A 25,181-nucleotide genomic window follows, 5' to 3' on the forward strand; every position below is an offset into this window, starting at 1 on the left:
CTAAAGAGTAATACACCTCGTGTCATGTAGCCAAGTAAGCATTTCTTAGCCAGTAAAATCACTATTATGCTACTGGATTTGTAAGAAGCACTGCAATCTCCTTATGTCACTCATATTTATTGAAAATAAACCTCTGTCCTGTCAGCTTGATGGGTCAGCAGCAATCAGCAACAGCCATTCTATTCAGTTTCACCAGAAATGGTGAAACGAAAATACATTATCTTTGTGACATTAAAAAAAAACAAAGCATGATACTTATGAGAGATACTTATGTGAGTAATACAAAGGAAAGAGATGGGATTTGCTCATCTTGAAGTACCTACCAATTCTTTCAGGTTATATTTGGCAGTCACCTCTTGTGTCTTCACAGGCTTATTCTTTTACCAGTGAGAGAGATTCCTTCTACTAGTTAAGTCACCAGACAGTTAAAAGAAAATTCACGCACAGATAACATACATACATTGAATAAATCAAGCAAATGAAAGCAATGCTTTGGAAAAATACTGATTTTGCAGGTAGTTTCATCTATCCCCAAATTTTAAAAGCGCATACGGTTATTTAAATGCTACTTAGCTCTCGGAGTCTATGAGAAAACCTGTATAGCATACAGCTGTCACAGGTATAACGAGAGAAGCAGGCTCAGCTCGGCTTTTGGTATGTCAGCTGCCCAACTTCAGCAGATCTGAAGAGAGATTTCAAAGACCTAGTTAAAGATCAAGCAGTACCATCACTGCAAGTATTTTCTCGGTTCCTTTAGCAAAGAAAGCATTAAAACTTTAAGATGCTGTAACCTAATCCAACCACCTTAGAACCTGGGTGCACAATGTAATTATTACAAATAAAAACCCACAATTGGATATCAAATTCATCCAATTTCTTTTTAAGTTTTCCTTTTACTTCTGAATGAAGGAGAGTTTTTATAAATAACAGATTTTTGTTTGTGCATGCATTCTGAACTGACTTAAATACTCGGATTTGTACAAATAGCCTGGATTTGTACAAACAGCCTGGATTTCAAGATCTTTCAAGAATGAAAAATACATAGCAAGTCAAATATCATCTCCCTACCATAGAAGTTAGCATGGGGAAAGCAATGAGATGCCCGAAAGTCCTGAGACCACACATTAAGAGATACCCAAAAAAACAAGCGTGCTATTTCTGCAGGAACATAGTTGAAATAACAGACAACACACGTGTATAAATACAAGCCTAAAGCAACAGCATGACAACAGGGTGTACAACAGTCAGACATATCGTCAAGTTAGCCAGCAGTGAGTCTCTCTAAGCATTAAGGCAAAGAAGACACTTGAAGATAGTGTGACAGGTCTAGGTAATTTCTTCAGGAACAGCCTGCTATTAGGGCTGGTACAACTGACTGTATTTGTAAAGGCCAGATGAGGATACTGCAGTCAGCACAACTTGAAAACAGAAACAGAACTATAGCATCCTGCAGCTTTAGCAATGCATTCTGTGCGACTCTTCTCAGGAATTTCCTCTAAGACCCTGATTAGCTATTTGATAACACCTTTCCATTTTGGAAATGGAAAAACTGCTACTGCCCATTAAATACAGACTTCTTTCATTCCACTAGAAACCATACCTCTGAAGATTTTTCTTCTAGACTACATTAGCTCACCTTAAGAAGTCACACAGAACTATCAAAAACATCTTACAAAGGTTAAAAAGACATTACTGCTTGCTTTGCCAACAAGAACAATTCCCACATAGGAGAAAATTAGGTTAGCTTAATCCTACTTCTGTTCAAAATATCCACATTAACTATCTTTCTTTTTACAGATTTTGAACAAGTTGAACGTGAACCTGCAGTATGCTTAACAGCAAAGGCAGCTAACAGCATCTATGCTGCATTAGCAGAAGCACAGTCAGTAGTATCAGGGGAAACTATGACTCTACTCTGCTTGTCACTTCTATTGATGCATCTGCAATACTGCATTCAATTTTGGGCGCCCCAACATGAGAAAGATGTTGATAATCTGGAGCAAGCTCTGCAGAGAGCCATTAACATGGTGAGGGGGCTGGAAGCTTACTCCTTGAGGGAAGATGATGGCACTGGTCTTGTTTTAGTTCTGAGAAATAGGTTCAGCAGAACCTAAAAGTAGCCTTCTAGTACTTCCAAGACAACAGGGACACGTGCATGCTGCATGATTAGAAAATATTAGGGAAAAGAAATAAATTGGAAGAGAGATTTCAATCAGAAATAAGGAAACACTTTTCCCCTTTTTTCCCCTCCATGACAGTCCAGCATTGGAACAGCTTGCCCTGAGAGGTTTTAGGCTCTCCATCTTTAGAGATTTTCAAGACTCCACTGGGTGAAATTCTTAGCCATCTAGTCTCATCAGTGAGCCTGAATCATTCTATGATTCCAAGATGATTAGACAGTTTCATTCCACCCTGTCGTGGCCTGACATTTAGCTGACTAGTCTATAATTTCAGCTTTCTTACCTTACATCCTGTTTTACTTTCTTAGAAGACAGTAAGCCAGATACTCTCTTGTTTAAGTGTGGGAAAACCACACCTGAGCCACCATTACTCACTAAACACAGAGATCTGTTAGCCTAACTGTATAAGTAAGACAATCTAAGTAATGTTCCACCTCCTAAGCCAAAACATTTATTTTGAGACAAGTTTGTTTGTTTGTTTTTGAGGGGGGCTGTTTTTTTCTTCCAGCTTCTAAAATCGAATTACTGTGGTTCCTTTCAAATCAGAGAAATTAACAAGTGTCTGCTATTCACCTTGAATTTAAATTATCAAAATGTTAAAACACACGTGAAAGAAAGAATTAAATAACACATCACAAAACCGTCTCCTTAGCAACACGCTATTCAATTAGGTCAAAGGAGACTTCTACCAGTGATTCAAGTTTCACCACGTATTTCTCGAACGCAAACTGTCCCACCTACAGATGGCACTACAGATCACGGCAAACAGCTTTACAGACCACGCTTCTCCTGCGCAGACACTTCTCTCGCTACCACTAGCGTTAAGCGATCCGGCTTTAGATTGTTAGCTGCTTTACCAGCACAGACAAACTCAGGATTTAATGCTCATAAGGAAATGGTATGGACCCCTGAACCTTCTCAAAGTGAAATGATATACATCTTTCTCTAGTCCTTAGTACTGAAAGGATTAACTTTCCCTCCCTGCTCATCACTGCCTTGAATCTCTCCTGTTTTTTTTTTGCCTCATTATCTTTTTGTATTGGAAACTAAAAGAAATAAAGCTGTCAAATGTGGTTCCAGGAAATATAAAGGATGGAAAGGAAAACAGATTGCTGTGAACAGGAAAACTGCAATCTGTAGCTCTACCTTTCATTAATACAGTACAGTACCTATGGGAACTACGAAATCCACTCTTCTGATCCAGAAGGAGTAAAGCAAAAACAACTCTGCTGTCTTCCATTCAAAGTCCTCAGGCAACCTAAGCTTGCATACCACTACTCTATGTATATATACAAGCACACATTGCTAAAAAGTCATTTCCAGAGTCAGCTGCATAGAAAGAGTTCTTGTAATACAACCCGTAATCACTTCAGGGAAGCATTATATTCCCACTCTCAAGCAACTTTTGCATACACCAGTGTCAGCTGGGAGAAAACTCATTTGGTCCAGAGTAACTACAGCAAAAACGTATCATTAAGGCAAAAGAAACAAGATTTAAGGTATGGCATCCACAGCTAACAATTTGCAAGCAAGAAAACAAGACTGTCCCATTCTCATCACTTACAGTCCTACCAGCCTGGCATGCAATACAACAGAGCTAAAATAACGTCCAAGTGCATCTGGAATGCTGATCTCATAACTGGTTAATGAACTAATATTGAATTGGGCAGCAGCCTTGCACATCTAAAAAGTGACAGTTTCTGTTCAAAAACAAGCTAGCTATGAACGAAGTGAGATACACTCAACTCAAGTTCCCCCGGTCTCTAGTTTCAGCAAACAAAAATCATTAGAGTTTGCACGTGCTGTACCAGCATTGCAGTAACATTACACCCTTGAGTTGACTAAAACTAAGTATTAAAAAAAATAAAGTACCTCAGAAAGAAGTATTCCTGAAACCAAAATGCATCAAGTTTTACAGAGTAAAAATATTAACCTTCATGTACTACACATAGCAAGCGTGCAGATTACAGACTGTTGATACATAATTTCTCATTTATTTGATTGCTTTGGTGGTGTTTTTTTTGTTTTTCTTCTAATTTTCAAAATATTGAGGGAAAGGTATTGAAAAAAAGCAGTCAGTAAAAAACTTAAGACTGGCAATATGTACATGACTACATGTTTACTGTAATGATTATTATATACATTTTTGAAAGCTGAACAAAGACTTACACATACACTAAAAAAGCAAATTAAATGAATGCTGAACTACCACACTTCAAAGTGGTCCATCTACCTAACTGTAATGCATAAAAACTGCATTCCTCAAGCAGTATTCTAACTAATGAAATATGAGATAAACTTTACTGTAGGTGACAGACTGAGAAAAGTTCCACTGAAACTAGCATCAGCACCAATGTACACAACTAAGCTTTTAAATAGTCAAAGTATATGTAAGACCTACCTCATATATTGAGGGTCAAACAACTGCTGGACTTTAACATGATACTTGAGACAAAAAGTCTCAAGGAAGACAGGTGGCTTTGTCACAAATGTCCAAATCCGGGCCACTTAGAAGAATAACAAAGTAATCCACGCTGTATCAGGTTCTGTTCATGTAACACTATATACCAGGACCACCAGACCGTACAGGAAAAACAGTTGCTTCATCTAGCAAATAGCTCAGCAGGCCATATACTTATATCTATAGTAAGACTTCCCGAATTAGGCCATTCTTCCTTTCAACACACTCGTCACTTTGCCACAACAGCATGTCTGTTGTCATCGGTGCTGTGCCACGGACAAGTCCTTTTATTACTGGCAGCCTACTACCACATGAGGACAAAATCTAGAGATGCCAACTTGGTAACTAATTTACACATTTACATGCTTCCATACAGAACATTTAGAAAGATACAGGGTCAAGAACACCCTTTAGCTGATAAATTAGTCTTTCTTCTTGGGGACTTCCTGGTGGTGAAGCAAGCAAGGTTTTAGTGAATTAGCTTCCCAGTTTCAGAGCAGTGTGAGTAATCACAAAGCCTGAATTTAACAATATGCTATTCTACACTTTGGATTTCAGCAGGTTTCCCCTATAGGCGAAGCACAAAATGCATGTTACGGCTGGAACACCATTAACACAAATCTCACAGCAGCAGGTACTTGCTTCACAATCCAGCTGCTTTAATTATAAGCACATTTAGCAAGACCAAAATTGTTTCATAGGGACATAAATCTTCAAGTCCATTACACTGTTCCAAGATGCGTTAGAAAAAAACATTTCAGACAGATAGAGCTATACTGCGCCTTTGAAGACTTTCAATGAGGGAGATACCTCCTCCCCCCCCCCCCCCCCCCCCCCCAAAAAAAAAAACACTATTCTGGCACTTAAGAAGACATTTAAAACATTTTAGTTAAGCCTATTACTATAGAGCACAAAATATTATCTTCCTTTTTATATTTGCCCACAAACAAAAAAAGTCCGTTTCCCAATTAAGTGTTCATTTCCTTCATACAGCACCAATTATTTCTCCATTTCTTTTTCAAGCTTCAGATCTTCCTCACCAGTCTCTTTCTAAGGACTTACCACACTTCTCTGTATTTTTTGCAACATAGTACCTTGATTTAGACAATACTTCCAGCATAGCTTTACGCAGATCAAGTAGAACAGAAAGGCTTTATACCACACACCCGTATTGATAAGATGTGTCTTTTCATGTATTAACATGACATGGCAGACTCCCTTCAAGATTCACAACCAGCCCTTACCTTTTCCAAGAAACCACTCCTTAAATATTCAACCTCTATGGGTGCTACACAACTAGAACCCAAGCTCAGGACTTGATCCAGCTGAACTAGAGCCTGCACGTTAATTACTTAAGCTGCTCAAAACTTCACTGTAGTATTTGCTTCTGAAGCAGCAACACACCATTCTCTTTCTATTTATAATTTTATCAGGATATTTTCACTAATAACTCAAACTAGGATGCACTCCTGAGGAATTTCATCAGATAAATAATCTCAATATAGAGCCTGTTAAACCATACCTGTAGTGTACCGAAGTCAGAATTTATCACATTTACCATTTCTTCCTACCAGGAGAATTAGTACCAGGTTAGGAAGAAAAAGTTTGACAGAACTGTTTGCAACAAGCACACTGACTATATTTGGCTCCGATACATAGAATCATAGAATTTCCTGAGTTGGAAGGAACCCATGAGGACTATCCAGTTCGACACCTGGCTCCACACAGCACCACCCAAAAATCAGACCCTATGTCTAAGAGCGTTGTCCAAACACTTCTTGAACTCCGGCAGGCTCCATGCTGTGACCACTGCTCTGGGGAACCTGTCCCACTGCCCAACCACCCTCTCGGTGAAGAACCTTTTCCTAACGCCCAGCCTGAACTGCCCCTGCCACAGCTTCAAGCCATTCCCTTGAGTCCTACTGTTGGCCACCAGGAAAAAAAATAAAAAGACTGGGGCCTGCCCCTCTACTCCGCCTTGTGAGGAATGTGTAGGCCATGATGAGGTCTACCCTCGGTTTCCTCTTCTCTAGGCTGAAGAGACCAAGTGACTTCAGCCGCTCCTCATACATCTTGCCCTCTAGACCCTTCACCATTTTTGCAGTCCTCCTTTATAAACTCGAGCAGTTTTATGTCGCTCTTACGCTGTGGTGCCCAAAACTGCACCTAGTACTTGAGGCAAGGCAGCAGCAGCGCAGAGCAGGACAATCCCTTCCCTCGACCAGCTAGCAATGCCGTTCTTGACGCACCCCAGGGTACAGTTGACCCTCCTGGCTGCCACGGCACACTGTTGACTCATATTCAATTTGTTCACTAATATACACTAATGTGCCTTTCCCTGCTCAGTTTTCTTATCACTCACTAGTGAGAATTGATTTCATCTAATTTCCCAAAAAAGCCCTTCTATTAAAAACACAGCTGTATAAATAGCTGAAGCTTTCTTACAAACGGAAAAGTTTTCTTATCAAAAAGTTATGGCTTTAAATCTTCCAAGTTATTCATGAAGCTGTGACTGATGAGCAGTTGATATTGATGGGTATATGCATACTAAACCTGTCAAGTTCCAAATTGAGAGTGTAAATCCAATTCAATGGTCACTTAATGGTACATTTCATAAACAAGTTTCTGACAAAGCAAAACGCATGCATCTGTTATCAAACATTCCGAAGGTTCAATTCTCTAGGACTACTGAACTTCATACTGTAAGTATTTTATAAAATGAAGGAAATGTAGGAAAGTTGAGTTAATAGTCTCAATCAGAAAAATAGAACAGATAACATACCTCTACACTTGGGCTAAGGCTGCTTGGCAGTGTTTCTGATGTCACTGTTGTGCTTGGAAGGCTGGAGAAGTCCCAGGTGTTCACAGGCTGTATTGGTTCAGATGGTTGAGAGTGATCGATGCATTTTGGATTGTCCAGTAAGGTCACTTCATAAAATTCTTGAATATCTAAAGATGTGGGGAAAAAAACAGTGAAGATGGTAACTATGGAGCCTATGACATTCTGAGCATGACATTTTCATCCCACAAAACAAATTAGATACCTACTACTTTATCTGCGTATTACGGATGAAGCCATATCACCACGACCACTTGACCTTTCCCCCAGGACACACAACTCTCTCTATGCCCCATACCTCAGCGCTTACGTGTCCCCACTCACTTCAGGCTTCTGCCATTTGTAGAACCGCTACTGGCAGCATGAGCTGCAGCAGGAACAGCAGAAGCATATGGAATAACTGCAGTGGAGTAGTAGAAGAGATGAGTGTCTGTTTCAGTTCATGGTATATATAACATCCAATAATGTAGCCTTTGGTTGTCTGATATCTCCTGTTTAAGGCCAATATTAGAAGGTCTTTTCTGTGGTATGTATTTTAATTAAACAAGCACAAAAATACAAGTATACTGTTGGAATCAGCAACAACAAATTAAGAGAAGTTAGGAAAAATGAGATTGATCAAGATATGCTGAAAAAACAGGTGATAACTCAAGCAACAGAAATAGGATTAAACAGTGCGAATTACAAGTTATGTTTATGAACTAATAGTTTTTTCTACAACCCTGAGGGCTCAACTGGAAATTTCTGGGGAAAAAGAATCGGGCTGCATTAGTTTAATGTTTTTATTTTCTACTGACATCCTATCCACTAAAAAAAAAAAAAAAGGCAATCTAAAGAAGCATCAAGGGTGATGCATAAGCATCCAGAACTTGCTACTGCAACTATAAGCACTCATTAAAATCGCTCAAAAAATATAAATATGAAAAGGTATAGGATAAGGCAAGGACAGATAAAGAATATGTTTTATAAAGCTTTTAAGCTCCTCTTGAAAGTAAAAAAAAAAAAGATAAACAGGAGTTATAACTAATGTTTTTAATTACACCAACTTCACAGAAGACAAACATTTCAGACAAGGCTAGCCCAAGAAGTAAATAGGATCCAGCCATCAATAAGGAGGGTTCAAATCCACAAAATTTTGTAGCTTTTCAGCAGCTGCCCAGAGATGGTAACAGGCACAGTAACTAATTCCTTTATAGACAGAGTTGCACCACAAAAGAAACACCACACAAATGAGAGACATCTTACTGTTGGTGGTATTCCAGACTTAGACTTTGCTACAGAAATTGTACTCCCACTCTTTAAAAGTTCAGAAAAGTATAATTTCTCAGCTTCCATTTCCGTCTTTTCTCTGAGCAAGAGTCAAATTCCTATCGACTACTTACATTAATTTTTAAAGTTACACTTGCTCTTAGCGCTGCTGATTGGAAGAAACAGTAAGGGTTGCCAAAGACGATAGGTGACCTAGATATACAGGAGCAAACCAGCCTAAGAGATACAAATTGCCTTTAAACCTTTCACATTAGCTCCCACAGTGACAAATTTGTCTTGTAGCTGCATTAACATTAATACATCAATCAAGCATACCAAGTTTTTTTTCCCCCGATAGACAGTACTTTGTATATTAAAACAAGCGATGTTTTAGGTTGATCTTGCAGCTGCAATCCACAGCAACCAGGACATGAAGATTACTACATTATTTATGGGAAGGGCTTATTTGTGCAAGTGTTTTACAGCAGAAATCTAGGGCATCTATCCTCAGTTCTGGTACTTTTAAGTCTCACTGCCAGCGGAGGTAGCCATTTATTCATACTGCACAATGCCTTGTTTCAAAAGCATGTTATTTCCCACACTTCACCTCCACTCTTCCATCTATGAAGGACACAACAGTATAGTCACTATTGAAAGCTGTCAGACATACACACACCACTTAATATTGGGATTAGTTTCTGTTTATCCTGAACTTGCTCAAAAGCCAAAAAAAATTCCTAAGAACTTGATGCCTACACAATACTTTTTTTTTTTTTTAAAAAAGGGAAACATTAATTTACATTTTTACTGTTCAGAATGCAAACATTAAGCCAAGCAGTCTGTGCACCTTGAATACATTCAAGTACACAAGGAATAAGTGGTGGATGCTTACATTTTTGTGAAGCCAGAAACTTAAGACATACTAAGTCCAACCTTAAAAAGGTTTTTCCTTCTGGTCTACTGCTATGTGTCAGCTTACAAAAATATTTTATCATGTGAGCATGATTAAAACATCTAACGAGCTCTTATTAATCTGACGATGCATTTTTATTTAACATATAAAAAGTTCTGACATTTTCCCAGTTCTTGTAGATAGCAGGTAGTAAAATACATTTTTTAGGTTACATTTATGATTAGATTCATTTTTCAAGTTCAGTGTGCATTTTTCACGTCTATCAGACTGAGACGCAAACTAAGTTACAGAAAAAAAAATTCCAATCAGAGATCACAGAACAGTTGAACAAAGCATTTTCTAACTAGAAGGGGAACATTAGAACAGCTAGCTGACATTTAAAAATAGCAGCCAACAGGGAAAATCCCAGAATGGCTGGGGTTGAAAGGGACCTAACTGACCACCTGGTTCCACCCCCCTGCCATGGGCAGGGACACCTCCCACCAGACCAGGCTGCTCAAAGCCCCATCCAGCCTGGCCTTGAGCACCTCCAGGGACGGGGCACCCACAGCTTTTCTGGGCAGCCTGGGCCAGGGCCTCAGCACCCTCTGAGGGAAGAATTTCATCCTCCTGGAATCATGACCGCTTACATGTAAAAGCACAGTAAGCCAAATCAGCAATGTTTAATGACGTCGAGAGTAGAAGTCGATACACGAAGGAAGTAACAGAGCACCAATACTAAAAGGGATTTTTTAAGACATGAAAGAGAAAACATTTTTTTGTTGTTAATTTATCAGTCCCATAAGAAGGTAAGCAGTTGTAACAAACAATCCTCTCAGTTTGCTAGCAAATTTTTTCCCCTCCTATTCTGCCCTCATCTTAGTTTCATTCTTTGGCCAGGCTCCTATTCACTGGTAATGTGATACATCAGAAGATAAAACTGCTCACTCTTAAAAAAAAAAACTGTCGTCTACCAAAATTAATCAAAACCCAAATGAATTTTGCAAGTGGGTTCCAGATTCACTAAAAACCGTAACAGTGATTGGAAGGGCAGGAGAAGTGCTGAAGCAAATCAATTTTTACAGCCCCTCCTAAACTAAGTAAGGTCAATGGCACTTGAAAAGTCTTTGTCAATTCAGTCTAGAGGTTCTGTCTCTGAGGACAAGGATTGCAATCAGCAACACGATCCCATTCCTTCAGACAGATTTCTTCCCTGCTCTTCAGAAATTAGACACAAGACTTCTGCTTGTCTGATGCTTTTTGCAATACATGCAACAGAAAGTAGACTTTTTAAAAAATATTGAGAAGAGTTCAGTAAGAAAGGACCTACAAAGATCACCAAGTCCAACTGCCTGACCACTTGCACGCTAACCCGAAGTTAAGGCATATTATCAAGGGCATTATCCAAACGCCTCTTGAACACTTTGGGATCACTTATGATGGGCGTACGTTCTAAAAACCTCATTGTGAAGCAAAGGCCTGTGCATATCCCTTTCCTGCAGAAATGGATGGTTTTAGTACAGTCAGTTAATAAAATAAAGCTGATTGAAGTTATTCTCTGCTTTCACCTATGCATGAACTGCTACTCTGCAAGTCAAAGATGGGATACATACAACTGCATTTTCTTAAGGGAAAGGTGACACCCCATACACAAGGTGTTGGCATCACTTCTAACAGGCCACAGGCCTCGTGTTAAGCTACTTACCAGGCCCCTGGACTCGTCTTGGCCTGCCTGCAGCTTTGATTTAGTTTGTCTAGCTCTAACAGCAGTTATCTAAAGATCAGGTTACTTAATTATTTTGTGCAGATTTTACTTAGCTTCAGACAATTCTATGGTGTAACATCTCTTATATATGTCGAATACACACAGCTAACACATAATATTAAATTTGCATATACATAATATAATCAATATAATTTATAAATATACGTGGAATCAATAGGTATTATATCACACAACTGTCCGAAGCTAAGTAAAAGCTATACATACAACATACAGAAGTACACACACAATTTATGTATATAAATATTATTTATATATATAAAATATAAGCACACGTGCATGTGTGTTTGTGTAACTAGTAGATAGCAGTAAGAAGCAGTTATCCTACAGGGAGCTGGTTACCTATGGCCCTAGAATAAAAAAGCAGCATACACATAGGATGACAGCACACGCCCTGAAAATACAGGCACAACAGAAAACAACACTGAGAACTGGGTAAGAAGAGTTTGGGGGACAACAGAATAAACAACAGTCATGCAGCGTATGTCAAACACCACACACACAAAGAAAATAATTCAAATGTGGAACTGCAAAATAATGAATAAATAACGTGCAGAGTACATTAGCAAACAGAAGCAACCTCAAGACGACAACAGCGAGGAGGAAGAAGCCATCATCACACATCTCCCAGGGAAGGATTCGCAGCACCAGTCTCCCATTCCCTGCCCTGTCCCCCCAGCAAATCAGTTCCGTGGCTGAAGCCAGCTGCCTTAAGGCAGTGGGAATGTGAGCACGGCACCGCAGGAAGGGGCAGGTACAAGAAAGCTTGTGAATATTAACAGCATATAATACAAAGTATGCTGATATCGCTGTGACTAATAATAGCTTTCTGATTAGGCTGTTATGACTTCAGGCTAGCATTCTTGGCTTTGCCTTTAAGGTGCATTTTCTGGTGCCCATGTGGAGATACCGTGCAATGATCTGTTGGGATCTGAAGCAACCCAGTCTGCAGCTTGAATGCAACCAACTGGCAAAGTGCTCCAACTAGAAAAAACAAAGTAAACAGTACAGGTAGTGCAGCACCTAGCCTTATTCAAATAAAACTAACATCACAAACCATACCCCAGATTGGTAAACTGCCTGAACATCTCAAAATGAAGCCATATATAACACTGGATTGCGGTAAGATTTAATCCCTATACACTTGATGCCAGCCCCATATCTCTGAGAACTCAAGTTGCAACAGACAAGAGATCTTCTCCAGTCACCTTTACGATTTTCTCTGTGAGCCCTTTAAGGAAACTTTGGCAGTGATGTAAGCTTTTGGGATAAGTAAGTTGTCATAAGAAGTTCAACAAGGATAAACAGTTTGCTGCTCTTCTTTTGACGGAACTTTGAAGATGGAACACTGAAGTTATCTAACAGCCAAAACACAATAAAACCAATAGTATACCTCAAACCTCCTTTAACAATTACAAGGAATAGCGAGCATATATAATTGCAGGTCACACGCCTGCAGACAACGTTTTACATTAACCACCATCAGCCAGAGCAAGGACCAGAAAGGAACTGAGATGATTACAGTATCTCAGTATTAACTACACAGGCATGGGAATCACAGGTAACATATGCAAAACCAATCCAGTAATAAGTCTTCAAAAATTATCCCTTAAAAGGTCAAAAAAATAAGAACAAGAGCTCCCAAGCCCCTTATGGTCTGAATTTACTTATATTTCCAAGTTGAGTTTCAGGAAGTCCTGCAGGTACAGCATTTGCAACCTGTAAAGTCACTATTTTGCACTCATAAAAGTCATATGCTCTCTCTGGAAAGGGACTGGACACTACTTTCAGAGAAAGGCTGTAACATGAAGCAAATGCTAAAGTACACAATTATAGTGGCTTACAGTTCAAAGTCAGTTTCGTTTTCAGACTTGGCTAAGTGTGTTACAGACAGGCACAAAAGACAGTTGATACGAGCTTTTGGCTTTCCAACAAGTATTAAACAACTCCCTGGATTTTTATTTTTTAACATGCTGTTGTTCTTCAGGTTCTATTTTAAAATCCTGATAATGGACCTTTAATGTTACAGTATCAAGGGAATAGGTAAAATTTCACTGGCATTTACTACTTTAAAAAGTTTTTAGTTTTTTCTTTCTTTTAATTAAAAATAGTCATTTGATGAGCACAGTAATCGACTGTTTTTAGGGTTTGCATTTTTAAACTTTAAGCATCTTGGCCATTTGTGGGTTATAGGAGGTGTTACTTAAATAAACGCCAGGAAATTCCAGACAAGCTTAACATTTCATGGACTAAAACACGGACATTTACTGCAACAGACTGCACTGGACAGGGTGCAGGTAAAACAGCCAACTGTTGCCCTTACGCCATACACTACAAAGTTATAAACTTAACACAACACACACAAGTTAATGCACCAAATAGAGATGCCATTAATTCTACTCTCATTCAGAGATTTTCAGTTTTAATGCATTTAACATCTTTGTGCACAAAGAATTAATTTAGAAAGTTTATCTTTGCTTTCGGTTGGCACATTTTTCATAAACTCAATTCCTATTTTGCATTCTAATCCACTAACCCAGAAGAATCTTTTGGAGATGTTGTGGTGATCCCTTCCCACTACCTCCCCTGTCCACAAGATATAATTAAACTCCTCCTGAGTGTGAGAAGGATCAGCTAAAGAGAGAGGAAAAACAGCAATGGGGCAACAAAAGAGCTGCACACAATTGCTTCCACGGATGACACAGAAAAAAGACTGTTTAAATCATTACAAAAACTTCGAGAGTAAATTAAGCTATATAGGTAATATGAGTAAGCATTCATCAGCTACTTTCAGCCTTCTTCAAATAAGAACAACAAAAGTATTTCAAAATCCAATGCATTTAACAGTAAAAAACTTCCTTAGTGTAGCTCAAAATTCACTCCCAATCTGTAATTTGTTTTAAAAGCCTATCTTATTCCAGAGAGATGGGTCAGTATACCCTCAATCTTCCACCTTTCCCAAAGAGGGAAAAAAAAAAAGTTGTACTGTTTTTTCTTTGAACACTTTTGTGAAAACTGACAAGTTTCAGAAAGCTTCTGATCAGCACACGCGAGTTGCTGCACTGGATCTAGTCCATAATGCTAGTTGTGATCATAACATTTATCTTTAAAAATACACGAATGCGACAAACATGGTAATATTCCTCAAATACGCTTGTAAGTTCAAAAGACTTGCCATCTGCAGATTTCTTAAGCCACTGAGAGGCTCTATATTTAGGACCCATCAATGGCTTTCTCTTCTGCAAATATGTTCAGCTTCCTGTTCCTTGAATTTCTGCACTCAAAGCAAGCCCTGGAGAAGGCAGTCTATGCAGCATCCAAAAGCCTGCATTCCTTGGGTTTAGCTCCACCTAATGACGTGCTTCATTTGATGCCCCTTAGTTCTTGTCTGATGCCAATTATGATACATCCTTAATTACCCTTCTACGTGCTGCTCAGTTTTAGGCTGGAGTGTCCTAAAACTTACGTTCTCTGACATTCTCTGTGCAGGAGCCTCCTGCTACCTCTTGTCACCAAGTTGTTGTTCCTCCAACTTTTTCTATTTTTACTCCATCCTTTTGAGACCACAGGAAAGGAAGAGACCAAAACACCATAACCTGTATGAGAGAACTGAGCACAACTAGGTTTTTTACAGTTGTCGTCATAATCAGCACCGTTTTATTCTTAACTGCTTTCCTAAATGTTCCTACCATTCAGTTGACGTGGATTGCTACTGAACACCAAGCTGACACATTCATGGAACTCCTCACAATGTCAATACCTGTTCCAGGTGGGCGATGCTCAACTCAGAGAAATACCTTGCAGCCTTATGTTAATACTCTGAGTTCCTACAAGATCACACTACTTGGAAATCAAGCCCTTACAGTTCGACATGGACATTTTAATAATGAGCTCCTCAGCCTGAGTCTCACAGAAGCAGCATAAAAGCAAAAGAGACTTGAAGTGAAACCTATTCTCAAGCATTAGTGCGTTCCAGCTATAGTTAAACTCTACACTGACATTGATGAGGTACTGCCTTTCCAGCAGGCAAACAAACCAACTTCAGCCAATGTCAAAGAAGTCAGAAAACCACCAGGTACATTTACATCAACATACTGACTTTACAGCACGTAGCATTTTAATACCAGCTTTGCTCAGAAGAACGCCTCTGACTGCAACCATGCTTCCTCAGGCTTGCAAGTGATCAAGGAGCTTACGAATTCCTTAACAAGTTGACTTATTTCAGCTTAGTATTTCACCTGTAGATCCATCTACATGAACAATTCCTTTGTCATCTCTCATTCATCTGCCTCTTATCAAACATATTCATCCAAATACAGCAGATGCAAAAGCCTGACTTCTCCAAATACACGTAAATTCATAAACAAGCCTGCTAACAGCTTGGTTATCTATAGGTTGGCTGGGAAGATATGTCACCCACTTATGAATTACACAGGTCTCAATAGCTAGGAGAGGGGAGGAAAAAAAGGATCTTTCTTGCTTAGGGCTTCCTGCTGCTAAAGCAGCTGAAGCAGCTAAAACTTAAGTCTTAAAACTTCTAGAAAGGAAAACAAAGGTCAACGTGTTATTTCAGTTCAGAGCAATTTGAGATGTATGGCTTCTGCCAAGTCCTTAGCAGCCCTATATAATAGATGCACAAAATGTAAGTAAGGCAAAAAGAGTCTACCAATGATACAAGATTTCCATTTTTCAGTTGTAAAGCAGTTCGTACTAACTCTAAGGAAGTCACAATTCTGCGTTACTTCACCTGCTATATCAAGCTAAGAAAATCCAATTAATGCAAATAAACTTGAATGTTAGACCTGAAAAGTGGATGATTAGTAATCAACAAGAAAATATAAATGTGAAGAGAAGCTTCATATTCATTTGCCAAGCCAACAGAGCCAACTAAGTATTCTCTTTGTGCATTCATCCTTCAGCCCCACCCCCAGGAGAAAGAAATGTTTGTATTCATAGTATGGAAAGAGAAAACCAGCCTCATGAGGAACCCTGCTTCAGGGTTGGTTTGTTTGTTTACTTTTTAAACATAAGTTGATTACTGCTGTGCACCATCAAGTTGTCTTGAAAAATTTAAGTTGTAGTGCAACATTCCCACCATGCACGTTGGGTTGGGTTCTGTTCTGCTGGATCCTTTGCTACAAGCTGCAGCACCCATTTCGTCCTCCTCAACCCTTCCACTTGTTTCAGCGACCGTGTCTGATGCTTTAGGCCTTCCTTCTGCTCACACAACTTCTAGCTCTCTAACTCTGGAAAATATTAATTTCCACTTCTGACACAGATGCACCATAATTTGCACTCAGCTGAAACTGCTCTCATCTAACCTCAGATCTAGTTGCTTACTCTCACTTGTCCGGCTGCTTTTTACAGTGAGACACGTCCAGCTCCTTGCCAGCCTGTCCACTTCTATTTTCCAAATGGTTCACTCACATTTTCCTCTCTTCTCCCTGATTGCTTCTTCAGCCTATTTTCAGATGGCCTCTTTCCAATTTTCCTTCAGAATCCCACAGGGTCTTGCCCTCTATGTTCGGAGTTAACAGTAAAAACTTAAAGAATTTAAAATTGTCATCACACAGTTCAAAGTTGGCATAACCACCTCCTGCAGTCCAAATTGTTTTCCATTAAATATTACCTCCTGCGCACTTACTCATCAACTTAGGTCGGGAAAAAAAAAATATATATATATATGTATATATATGAACTCCCGGTTATCCACCCTCTCCAAGTAACTAAACTGCAGTTCCAAACTATTAATGGCCAATATAACAATGTACCTTTATCTTAAAAGGATATATTTATTATCATCAGATAACAGAAACCTGACAGGGGCACAAGTGCTACTGGTAAGCATTAATTGTAGGGTCTCCCCTAAGTAGTACTAGTACAGGACCGAGAAGGATTCTTTCCAAAGGAATGAAGTTTGGAGAAGGGGGCGGGAGGGGTGGAACAAAAAAAAAAAACAACAAAAAACACCACACCTTTTTTGGGGTAAGTTCCCACTCGGACATCTGTGCTTCCATACAGGTGCACAGCCCTCCGTTTGAAAGAGACAGCAAAAGCACTATTTTTTTTTTATATGTTTTTTTCCTATTTTGCCAACCGTGAGCTGGTAGACTTTAAGGTAATTATCTGGCACTGGTGGCACCACACACTACCACCTCCCCCAGCAGTAATACTTGCACACTTCCTGCAGCCAAATTCTAAAACAAGGTTCTGAAAATGGGACTTACTTAAACTTGCAATACTTTCACAATTTGTCCGCAAGTTTTCTTTATTGTATTTCTGTCCTAGACTGACTACCTTTTGAAATTCAAACCAGAACAACAAATTTTTTTGAGGACATGGCTGGGAAGATATATATGCATTACAAAATCCCTGTAAAAGCTTTACCAAAGAGCTCCACAGCTTCTCTTAATTTAGAGAAGAAACATGAAGTTCAGAAGGTTATTCTAGTGTCAGCCCTACACCTCCTGCAGTCCCTTAACATTCCTCCAAATTTGGCCTAGTTAGAATTCAGGAAACCATCTGTGCAAGGAGACAACTCAGCCACTGTTAGACTTCAGTTTCTTTGAAGACTCATTCCACCTGCATCAAAGCAAACACCATTCCTCAAAAAGCAGGCCACAAGATGCACAGGACAAACCCCAGAGTAACCAGGCACACGGCATTGCAGCTGCAGAGCTGACCAAGATGTTCTGCCCTCACTGCTGGGATCACCACGGCAGCAATGGTAAGATCAAAAGCAAACACTCACTCTTGCACTTTCCCCCTTCCTCTTCATTGCTCCCAAGCACTGAAGCAAATCCTGAGGGAGATTCTTTCTTTGAAGGAACACAGGAAGAAAGAGCGAAGAACCATACAGCAGGTAAACTTTTCCAGAACCTGGAAACTACAGCAATTATTCCTAAGTTCAGCTTTCTTTTCATGGATAAACAGCAGATTTATTGACAAAGTTTTCTTGTAAATAAACTCCTTTTAATGGCAGCACTGTGAAGAGAGTAATGCTGTAATTGACAAATTTCAGCTACTGAAAGCTGAACACAACCACTAGAACCACAAGGATACTCTCTCGCCACAATACTGTTTGCCTGCACACCAGCAACTCCTCAACTAACACTAGCCTTCCGTCCTATTTTAGACTACCAAAAGCAGCTCCTAATCCCACTGCACTGTCACAAACACGCACAAGTATGCGGCACAGAGAACATTTAAAACCATCAAAAGAACAGGAATACAGCAAGCATATGCCTACACGACGACCCCAGAACCTGCCACACTACCAAGCTGCGTTCCATACGTACAAACAAAATGATAGGTAGTTCTTTAAAAAGGAGGAGCAGCGAGCATCTGTTTCCTTCATCATTGCATTCCTTCAACAGGGTGACATGAAGTTCTTCCAACAATCTGGGACATTCTTAAGCAGCAACAAACTACATGGCAGTAGCATACTCACAGCTGAATTAACACTCCAGACAACAGGACACTAAGTTAACTGTCAGTCTTATCCTCCCTCCATCCAGATAATGCAAAATACATGAAAATAATCAGTAATTAACTACCTTGGAAGACAACTCTATGTCAAATCCAGCTGAAACAGATGAACCTTTGCAGAAGTTTCAGGAATGAGACTACACTAAGCCTAATCACACTGCATCCTTAGGAAACCCAGCTGAAACGCAGGCAAACACCTTAAAGTTGCACGAATTGTATTGATGAACGTTTCGGTCTCAAAAAAGAGCAAAGATGTTATGTTACAGAAGTTATAATCTGGGGATGGGAGGGAGGGGTGTCACAAAAATGCAGCAAGGATAAGATTTCAAGCTAAAAATACCCTATATTTAGCAACTACAATTTCAATGGCATGCAACATAACAGAAGATCTAATTCTCTCAGAATCTTCATCTAATAAAAAAGCAATATTCACTATCTCACCAGATCCTTGACTAAGTGTCAAGAATTTTTGGACTGGTAATGTAAATATTATTCTGCCAAGTCTGAACAAACTTGTGCAAGGGCCTCAGTTGCAATTAGAAAAAAAAGGCAAGTAGTCCACAAGGTAGCCTTCCTCCCTCAAGTTGAGTAAAGAGCAGTGTTACAAAACGACACATACCCACGACTAAAATTCTCTCAAGCCTGAGCCAATTTGGAAAGTTAACTGTGTCATCACACCATATGTTCTATTAACTAACGATATCATTGAAATAAAAGCTGATACCAAAGTTTTCCCAAGAGTTTGGTTATGCAGAAAGCTTCTGCTTTAATTGCATTTGACTTTAATTTAGCTAGCAAGTACAGAAATTACTTCCGCGCCAGCTAATTGAAAGATAGCTAAAAGAGCAAGAACATCTACAGGGATGCCAGAGAACTCAGAGACATGGGGCCACCTGCCATCTGCTGGGCATTTGGTCAGTCCACTCCAAAGGGTCCCGACTTTGAGGAGTGCTGACCCCACTTCAGCCTGAAATCTAGGGCTGTTCCCTTAGTTCACTTCAGAAAGCCAATGTGGACAGAGCTCAGAAAGCTACCGACTGCTAGAAGTTTCAGCCCCAGTCAGACTGCTGATAAATCTCAACTGTTTGCATTAATGTAACCAGCAGTTTCACATAGACTCCAGAGAAAAGACTTATTTCTCTGGCATGTAAAAACATAAACAGCACTTTTAATATATTCTGTCCGATTAATAATGCTAAATAATCCAGACAATGGTTAAAAAACTTAATCACTGGAAGGAGGGGAAAGATGTTTCTTGGTTCAGTGAGGATTACAGAAACCACTACTTTTTTCTTCAAAAATTTCCCATGCCAGATATTTATTGTCAGCAGTGGTCGGCACACAAGCACCATCAATAAGATACCTTCATGCAAAAGGACTACAAATTAAATGAATTAGGCCAGTCACATATACAAAATTTACCACATTCTGCCTCCAACCGTCAAATTTGCCATTTTAAAAGTCTTCATACGCACAGCTATAAAAAAAATGGTTAAAATAAGATAGAACAGGCAAGAAAGAATACAAATAAGGCAGTACAGCCAACTCCATTGCCAGAGTACACAGAGACCGTTTTAAAATTCCTTTTTCCTGACACCTGTGCAAATGGAGTTAGCTATTGTGAGAGAAATGAATATTTCTGAAAGTAGTAAACTACTTCGTGTTTATAGCTACAGCTAGTAATATTTTTAATTTCAGAAGACTATTTTCCGTATGGTCAGTCAGCTGCAGCACTCAACCCATCCAAAACAAACAGGCTTCAATTACACAAAAAGATTCTGTTTATAAACGCAAGTCTGCTTCACAAGCACCTCCCTTACAAGCATTAGCCTTCCATATCCAAGTGTTCCCCCTCTTACAGTTTCAAAAATATAAAAACAGCATATATCTGTATCTGTACAAGAACCTGTGTCTTCTTTAAAAGCTTAAAAAACCTAAGCTAGAAGACTTATCTGCAGAAGCATTACCTCGTTATTTCAAGATTAATAATGAATTCTTTACTGAAGTGAAATTAAATCATATCCCACCTCTCCTTAGGTGGATATCTTTCTTTGGTCATTTAATAAACTGACTCACCACACCAATTATCAGTATATCAATAACAAGCTATTTTTAGCTACTACCAGGAAATCGTAAGGTAGAAAAGATGCTACACAATACTCAGACTGTAAAATAAGAAATTTACTTAAAACCAACGCTCTTTCTCAAACTGATTTTAAAGGCTGCTAGTATCTATTTTATTAAAGAATCAGATGTCATTACTCTTGGCTGGTGGAACTGAGTGGAATGGGAATACCACATCATAGAACACAGAATATCAAATACAGGCTTTTTCACATGCTGTTTTAAGGATGTCACTAACATCTGGTTACCAATTTTTTTATTTCACTTAGAAAAAACATTGATGTGATAATGTCAATTTTGTAACAGAGGTTGTTCACATTGGTTAGTCATCATCCTAACTCAAAACACTTTAAAGCCTAATTTTATATTTAAGAAGTAGGCCAAGTGCGTAAGATTGCTGAACTAAAATCTGTTGGAAGAATTAAAGGAAAGGATAATGTGGAAAAAAAAAGTGAGAATACCATTTATTCTTCAGCATCCAAATTGAAATTCACAAAAAAAATATTTAATGTGAATCTAAATAGATGAAATATTAAGTATTCCTGAAGAAAAAGCTACAGACTTCCCCCACTATAAAAATACAGACATATTCCTGTGTATAAAATCATGTGTATTTTTTGCTTGAAAGAACATTATTTGATTGCCAAGTTAAAAATCACACTAAAAAAGATGCATGAAGTTGACAGCAGATCTTGACTGCAGCCTTCACAAACATTCTCACCTATCATGGACAGGCGGGTCTTGGATGTAGTGCAGTAACTTGGCAGAAAAAGCAAAAAAATAAATGGATAGAAGTCATTTTGTTTGTCTGGCTTTGTTGGGTTTTTTTTTTTAGTGGTTTACCTTTCTCTTTTGACTATTAAAAAGAGCAAAAACTAGAAATGGCATGCTTTCTAGAAAATGTATCTATTTCAGAAATAAATTCATAGCTGAGCTTGGAACCTTCTGTCAGAGCAGCATCAGATACTTAAGTCAGGGATGCATCCCAACTCCTTTAGAAGTCACACTTAAAAAAAATCAGGTACGAGTTAATTAAAAATGCAGTATTTCAGATAAGTCTAACCTGCAATACCACTTTAACCAGACTGCTCCCAAATCTTCATGGGAAGAGGATAAACAGGAACAAACTCAAAGGCTTCCCAATCAACACAGCCGTCCTCCAAACAGTACCTTTTCCAAGGTGTCGCTCCCCTCCTGTGTGACTCCGTGCAGTAGTCACACCATACAAAGATGCTTCCAGAAAACCAATAGTCACGGACAGCCTGCCCCGAACAAAAACTCCTCTGACATATTTCCAAGGAAAGAAGCAGGTTAAAAGAGAAAGATTAAAGTGGACAGCATAAATTGCTTGGAAGGTACCAGACTTCTGTGCTATGACCTTTCAGAGAACCAATCGCACAGTTAAGCAGTAAACGCAAAGTTAATGCAAGGCATCCAAGAAGCACGACACCTAAAGCGTGTGCAGAGATCGACTGAACTGGGCAAAACCTAGTATCGTATGGTTGCAGCATAACATCTGACAAGATCAGAAAACAGGCCATACAGCCCACCCAGGCATTGACACATCCCTGTTTCCTCTTCTTGCAGGAGAAAGCTAGCAGAGACAAAAGTAGCCTCCTGATTAAGGAAAACTGCTACTAGGTGCAGAGTCATTAAGACAATCAAGGTCTTTATGTGGATATTAGAAGACACCGTGTCTTGCAGGTTACAATACCAGAGGCTAATTCCATGCCACAGACAGGTACATCATTGAATATCAATGAGTGGTAATCAACAGTGAAATTTCCCAGGTGAAAATAAAAAGTGTAACTACAGTACATTACATTTCTGATACTTAAACCTTCTGATCCACCGATGAGTGAATGCTGTTCACATATGTTCCACAGAGATGCGTAACTTTTCATTACAGAGCTGCCTGGCATCAGTTGAGTATTGCAGAGAAACACACAGAGCTCCTGCAACTGACCTACTGAAACTGACCTATTTTCAGAACTGCCTTTCCTGAACTTTTCCCATCAGTTCAGTAAGATGACCATCTTTGGGAAACCCACCTGAACATGAAATAAATGCCCTAGAAGAAAACATGCGGCTTGCAACAGTACATGTTTCTGTTGTGCCTGCCCTCATGTTTCCACCACAATACAGATTCCGAGAAACTACAGCACTACAAAGCCCTATGACACTGTTATGACACACTACACACACTGTAACCCAGGTAAATGCCAAATAACAAAGGAAACCTATACGATCTACAATGTTTATTATTAATACAATTCACACGCAAGTTACTTTGTTAAAAGGGAATGACACAGAGCCTCAACAAGAAAGTAACTCTTGAGGGTAAATTAACAAATCCTTTATTCCTTAGCTGCTATAAAAATAGCGACAACCAATTAAGGAGAAGACATCTCACCAACTCCCTGTAGAAGTTTCAAAATCAAGTCAGCATTCCGCAAGTTACGTTAATGTTCAGGTGTTTTGATTTTTTTCTCCTCCTAACAGACGTGCATGAGATTCAAAACTTCATGTAGGTACTTCCACAAGATCTACGTGAGCATTTTCAAGGAAAAAGCATTTAAAGTACTTTAAACTAAGAATTAGCAATGTTTTCACTCCACTTTAGTACGCAACTGAAGGAAAAAAATCAACTGTAGCCTTCCCAAGTAGAGATTTCTTCTCATTTAGTTTAACTCTACACTTGAAACATACTATTTGCAATCTTTTTAGAAGTCATTCAGCAAGAAGAATAAATAGAATAAATAGAATAAAACTACTTCAAAATAAAACTACTTTGACTCGCTCACTATCCTGTTACGTACACACCCACAACAAAAACATACTCCTTGGAAATTGTCCGGATCGACACAAATACACGTGAGAAAGGAGCCTACATAAAGCAGTCCATTATAACATGCTCCAGAAGGAAAAAAAATTGCAGCACACACCAGTTTTAAGCCGCCGGGGGCCAGCCGAGTAACTCCTGAGAAGTAAGTTACCTAAAACAAGTGGGCTGCTGATTGGCAATAGCACGTGTTACCCCGCCAAACAAAAACACGGACTAACCGCACAAGGTTTCTAACGTAATGCCGGAGCTATCCTCCCCTCCGAACGCCGCCAGTGACGGCGAACAGCCCGCTCTGAGCACGCCGCGGGGGAACCCAGCCCTTACCTATCAAAGCCTGGAAGAGGTTGCTCTGGAAGATGTTGATGACCCGCTCGATGGAGTTCCGCAGCTGCCTGTCCTCCGCCTGGCTCAGCTTGGAGCGGTACTCCTCCAGCAGGCGCAGGGCTCGCTGGGTATCTGCAAGCGGACAGCGGACGCGCCGGTGACCCCGGGGCACAGGTGGGAGCCCCGGGGGATGCCCACACACGCCCCCACGGCGGGCGCACGGAGCTCGGGACCGCCCCGCCGCGGCCGCGCTTTGTTCGGGCACGGGGCCGGGACCCGAGACCCCCCGCGCCCCCCGCGCCCCCCGCGGTGCCGGTCCCGGAGCAGCCGGGGAGCCCCGGGGGGCGTGCGGCGCTCACCTTGCTTCCTGACGGGCATGGCGCCGCGCTGCCCCGGGGCTCCGCCTCACACGCTCGGAGCCCGGCGCGGCTCCGGGGGGCGGCGGCGGCACGGCTCCCCCTGCAGGCCGGGCCCTGAGGGGGGAGCGGGACCGGCGGGCGGGCGGGCGGACACGGCGCCGGGCGGACACAGCGAGCCGGCTGCCCGGCCGGAGAGCGGCTCCGCTCGGGGCTCCCCGCCGAGGCGGCGCCTCCTCGGTGAGGAGCGGGACGGAGCAAAGCGGCCCGGGCCGGGCCGGTGCCGTCGGGGCAGGGCAGGGCTGGCGCCGGCCGCTCCCGCTCGCCCCGCTCGGGAATTCCAAACTTTCCAGGCAAAATGGCGGCCGGGAGGCCGGGGTGGGGGGGGGAGAGCGCGCCCCCCCCCTCCCACGTGACCGGGCCCGGCGGCCGCCCAATCAGCGCGCGGCTCGGCCCGGGGCCGGTACCTTGCTCGGCGGGGGGGGAGGAGGCAAGGTGAGCGCTCGCCGCCCCCGCCCCGCCCCGCCCCGCCCCGCGCCGCTCCCTCAGGCGCCGAGGGGCCGCCCCCGTCCCGCCCCGTCCCGTCCCTCAGCGCCGGGCAGCGGGCGGCTGGGGGGGCTTGGGGGTGACCCTAAGGGGGG

At 40.8% G+C, this 25,181-nt stretch overlaps 1 protein-coding gene across 16 annotated transcripts in view; it reads right to left on the bottom strand.

Moving 5' to 3' along the window:
- Nucleotides 1-24,905, bottom strand: part of DLG1 (discs large MAGUK scaffold protein 1) — a 151,186-nt gene extending 126,281 nt beyond the window's left edge. For 6 of the 16 annotated variants that reach the window (XM_067002581.1, XM_067002568.1, XM_067002567.1 and 3 more), the window contains exons 1-3: nucleotides 24,544-24,904; nucleotides 24,185-24,316; nucleotides 7,424-7,590 (exon numbers count right to left, since the gene is read on the bottom strand). In XM_067002581.1, the coding sequence (XP_066858682.1) occupies nucleotides 7,424-7,590; nucleotides 24,185-24,316; nucleotides 24,544-24,562 (318 nt within the window). In that variant the 5' untranslated portion in view covers nucleotides 24,563-24,904. Of the gene's footprint in view, nucleotides 1-7,423; nucleotides 7,591-23,066; nucleotides 23,159-24,184; nucleotides 24,317-24,543 lie in introns of those variants that run through there. The other 10 variants (XM_067002566.1, XM_067002569.1, XM_067002563.1 and 7 more) reach the window with 3 other exon arrangements.
- Nucleotides 24,906-25,181: the final 276 nt, after the last annotated feature.

Source organism: Anser cygnoides, chromosome 9 (assembly GCF_040182565.1).
Source record: "Anser cygnoides isolate HZ-2024a breed goose chromosome 9, Taihu_goose_T2T_genome, whole genome shotgun sequence".
Classification (NCBI taxonomy): Eukaryota; Metazoa; Chordata; class Aves; order Anseriformes; family Anatidae; genus Anser; species Anser cygnoides.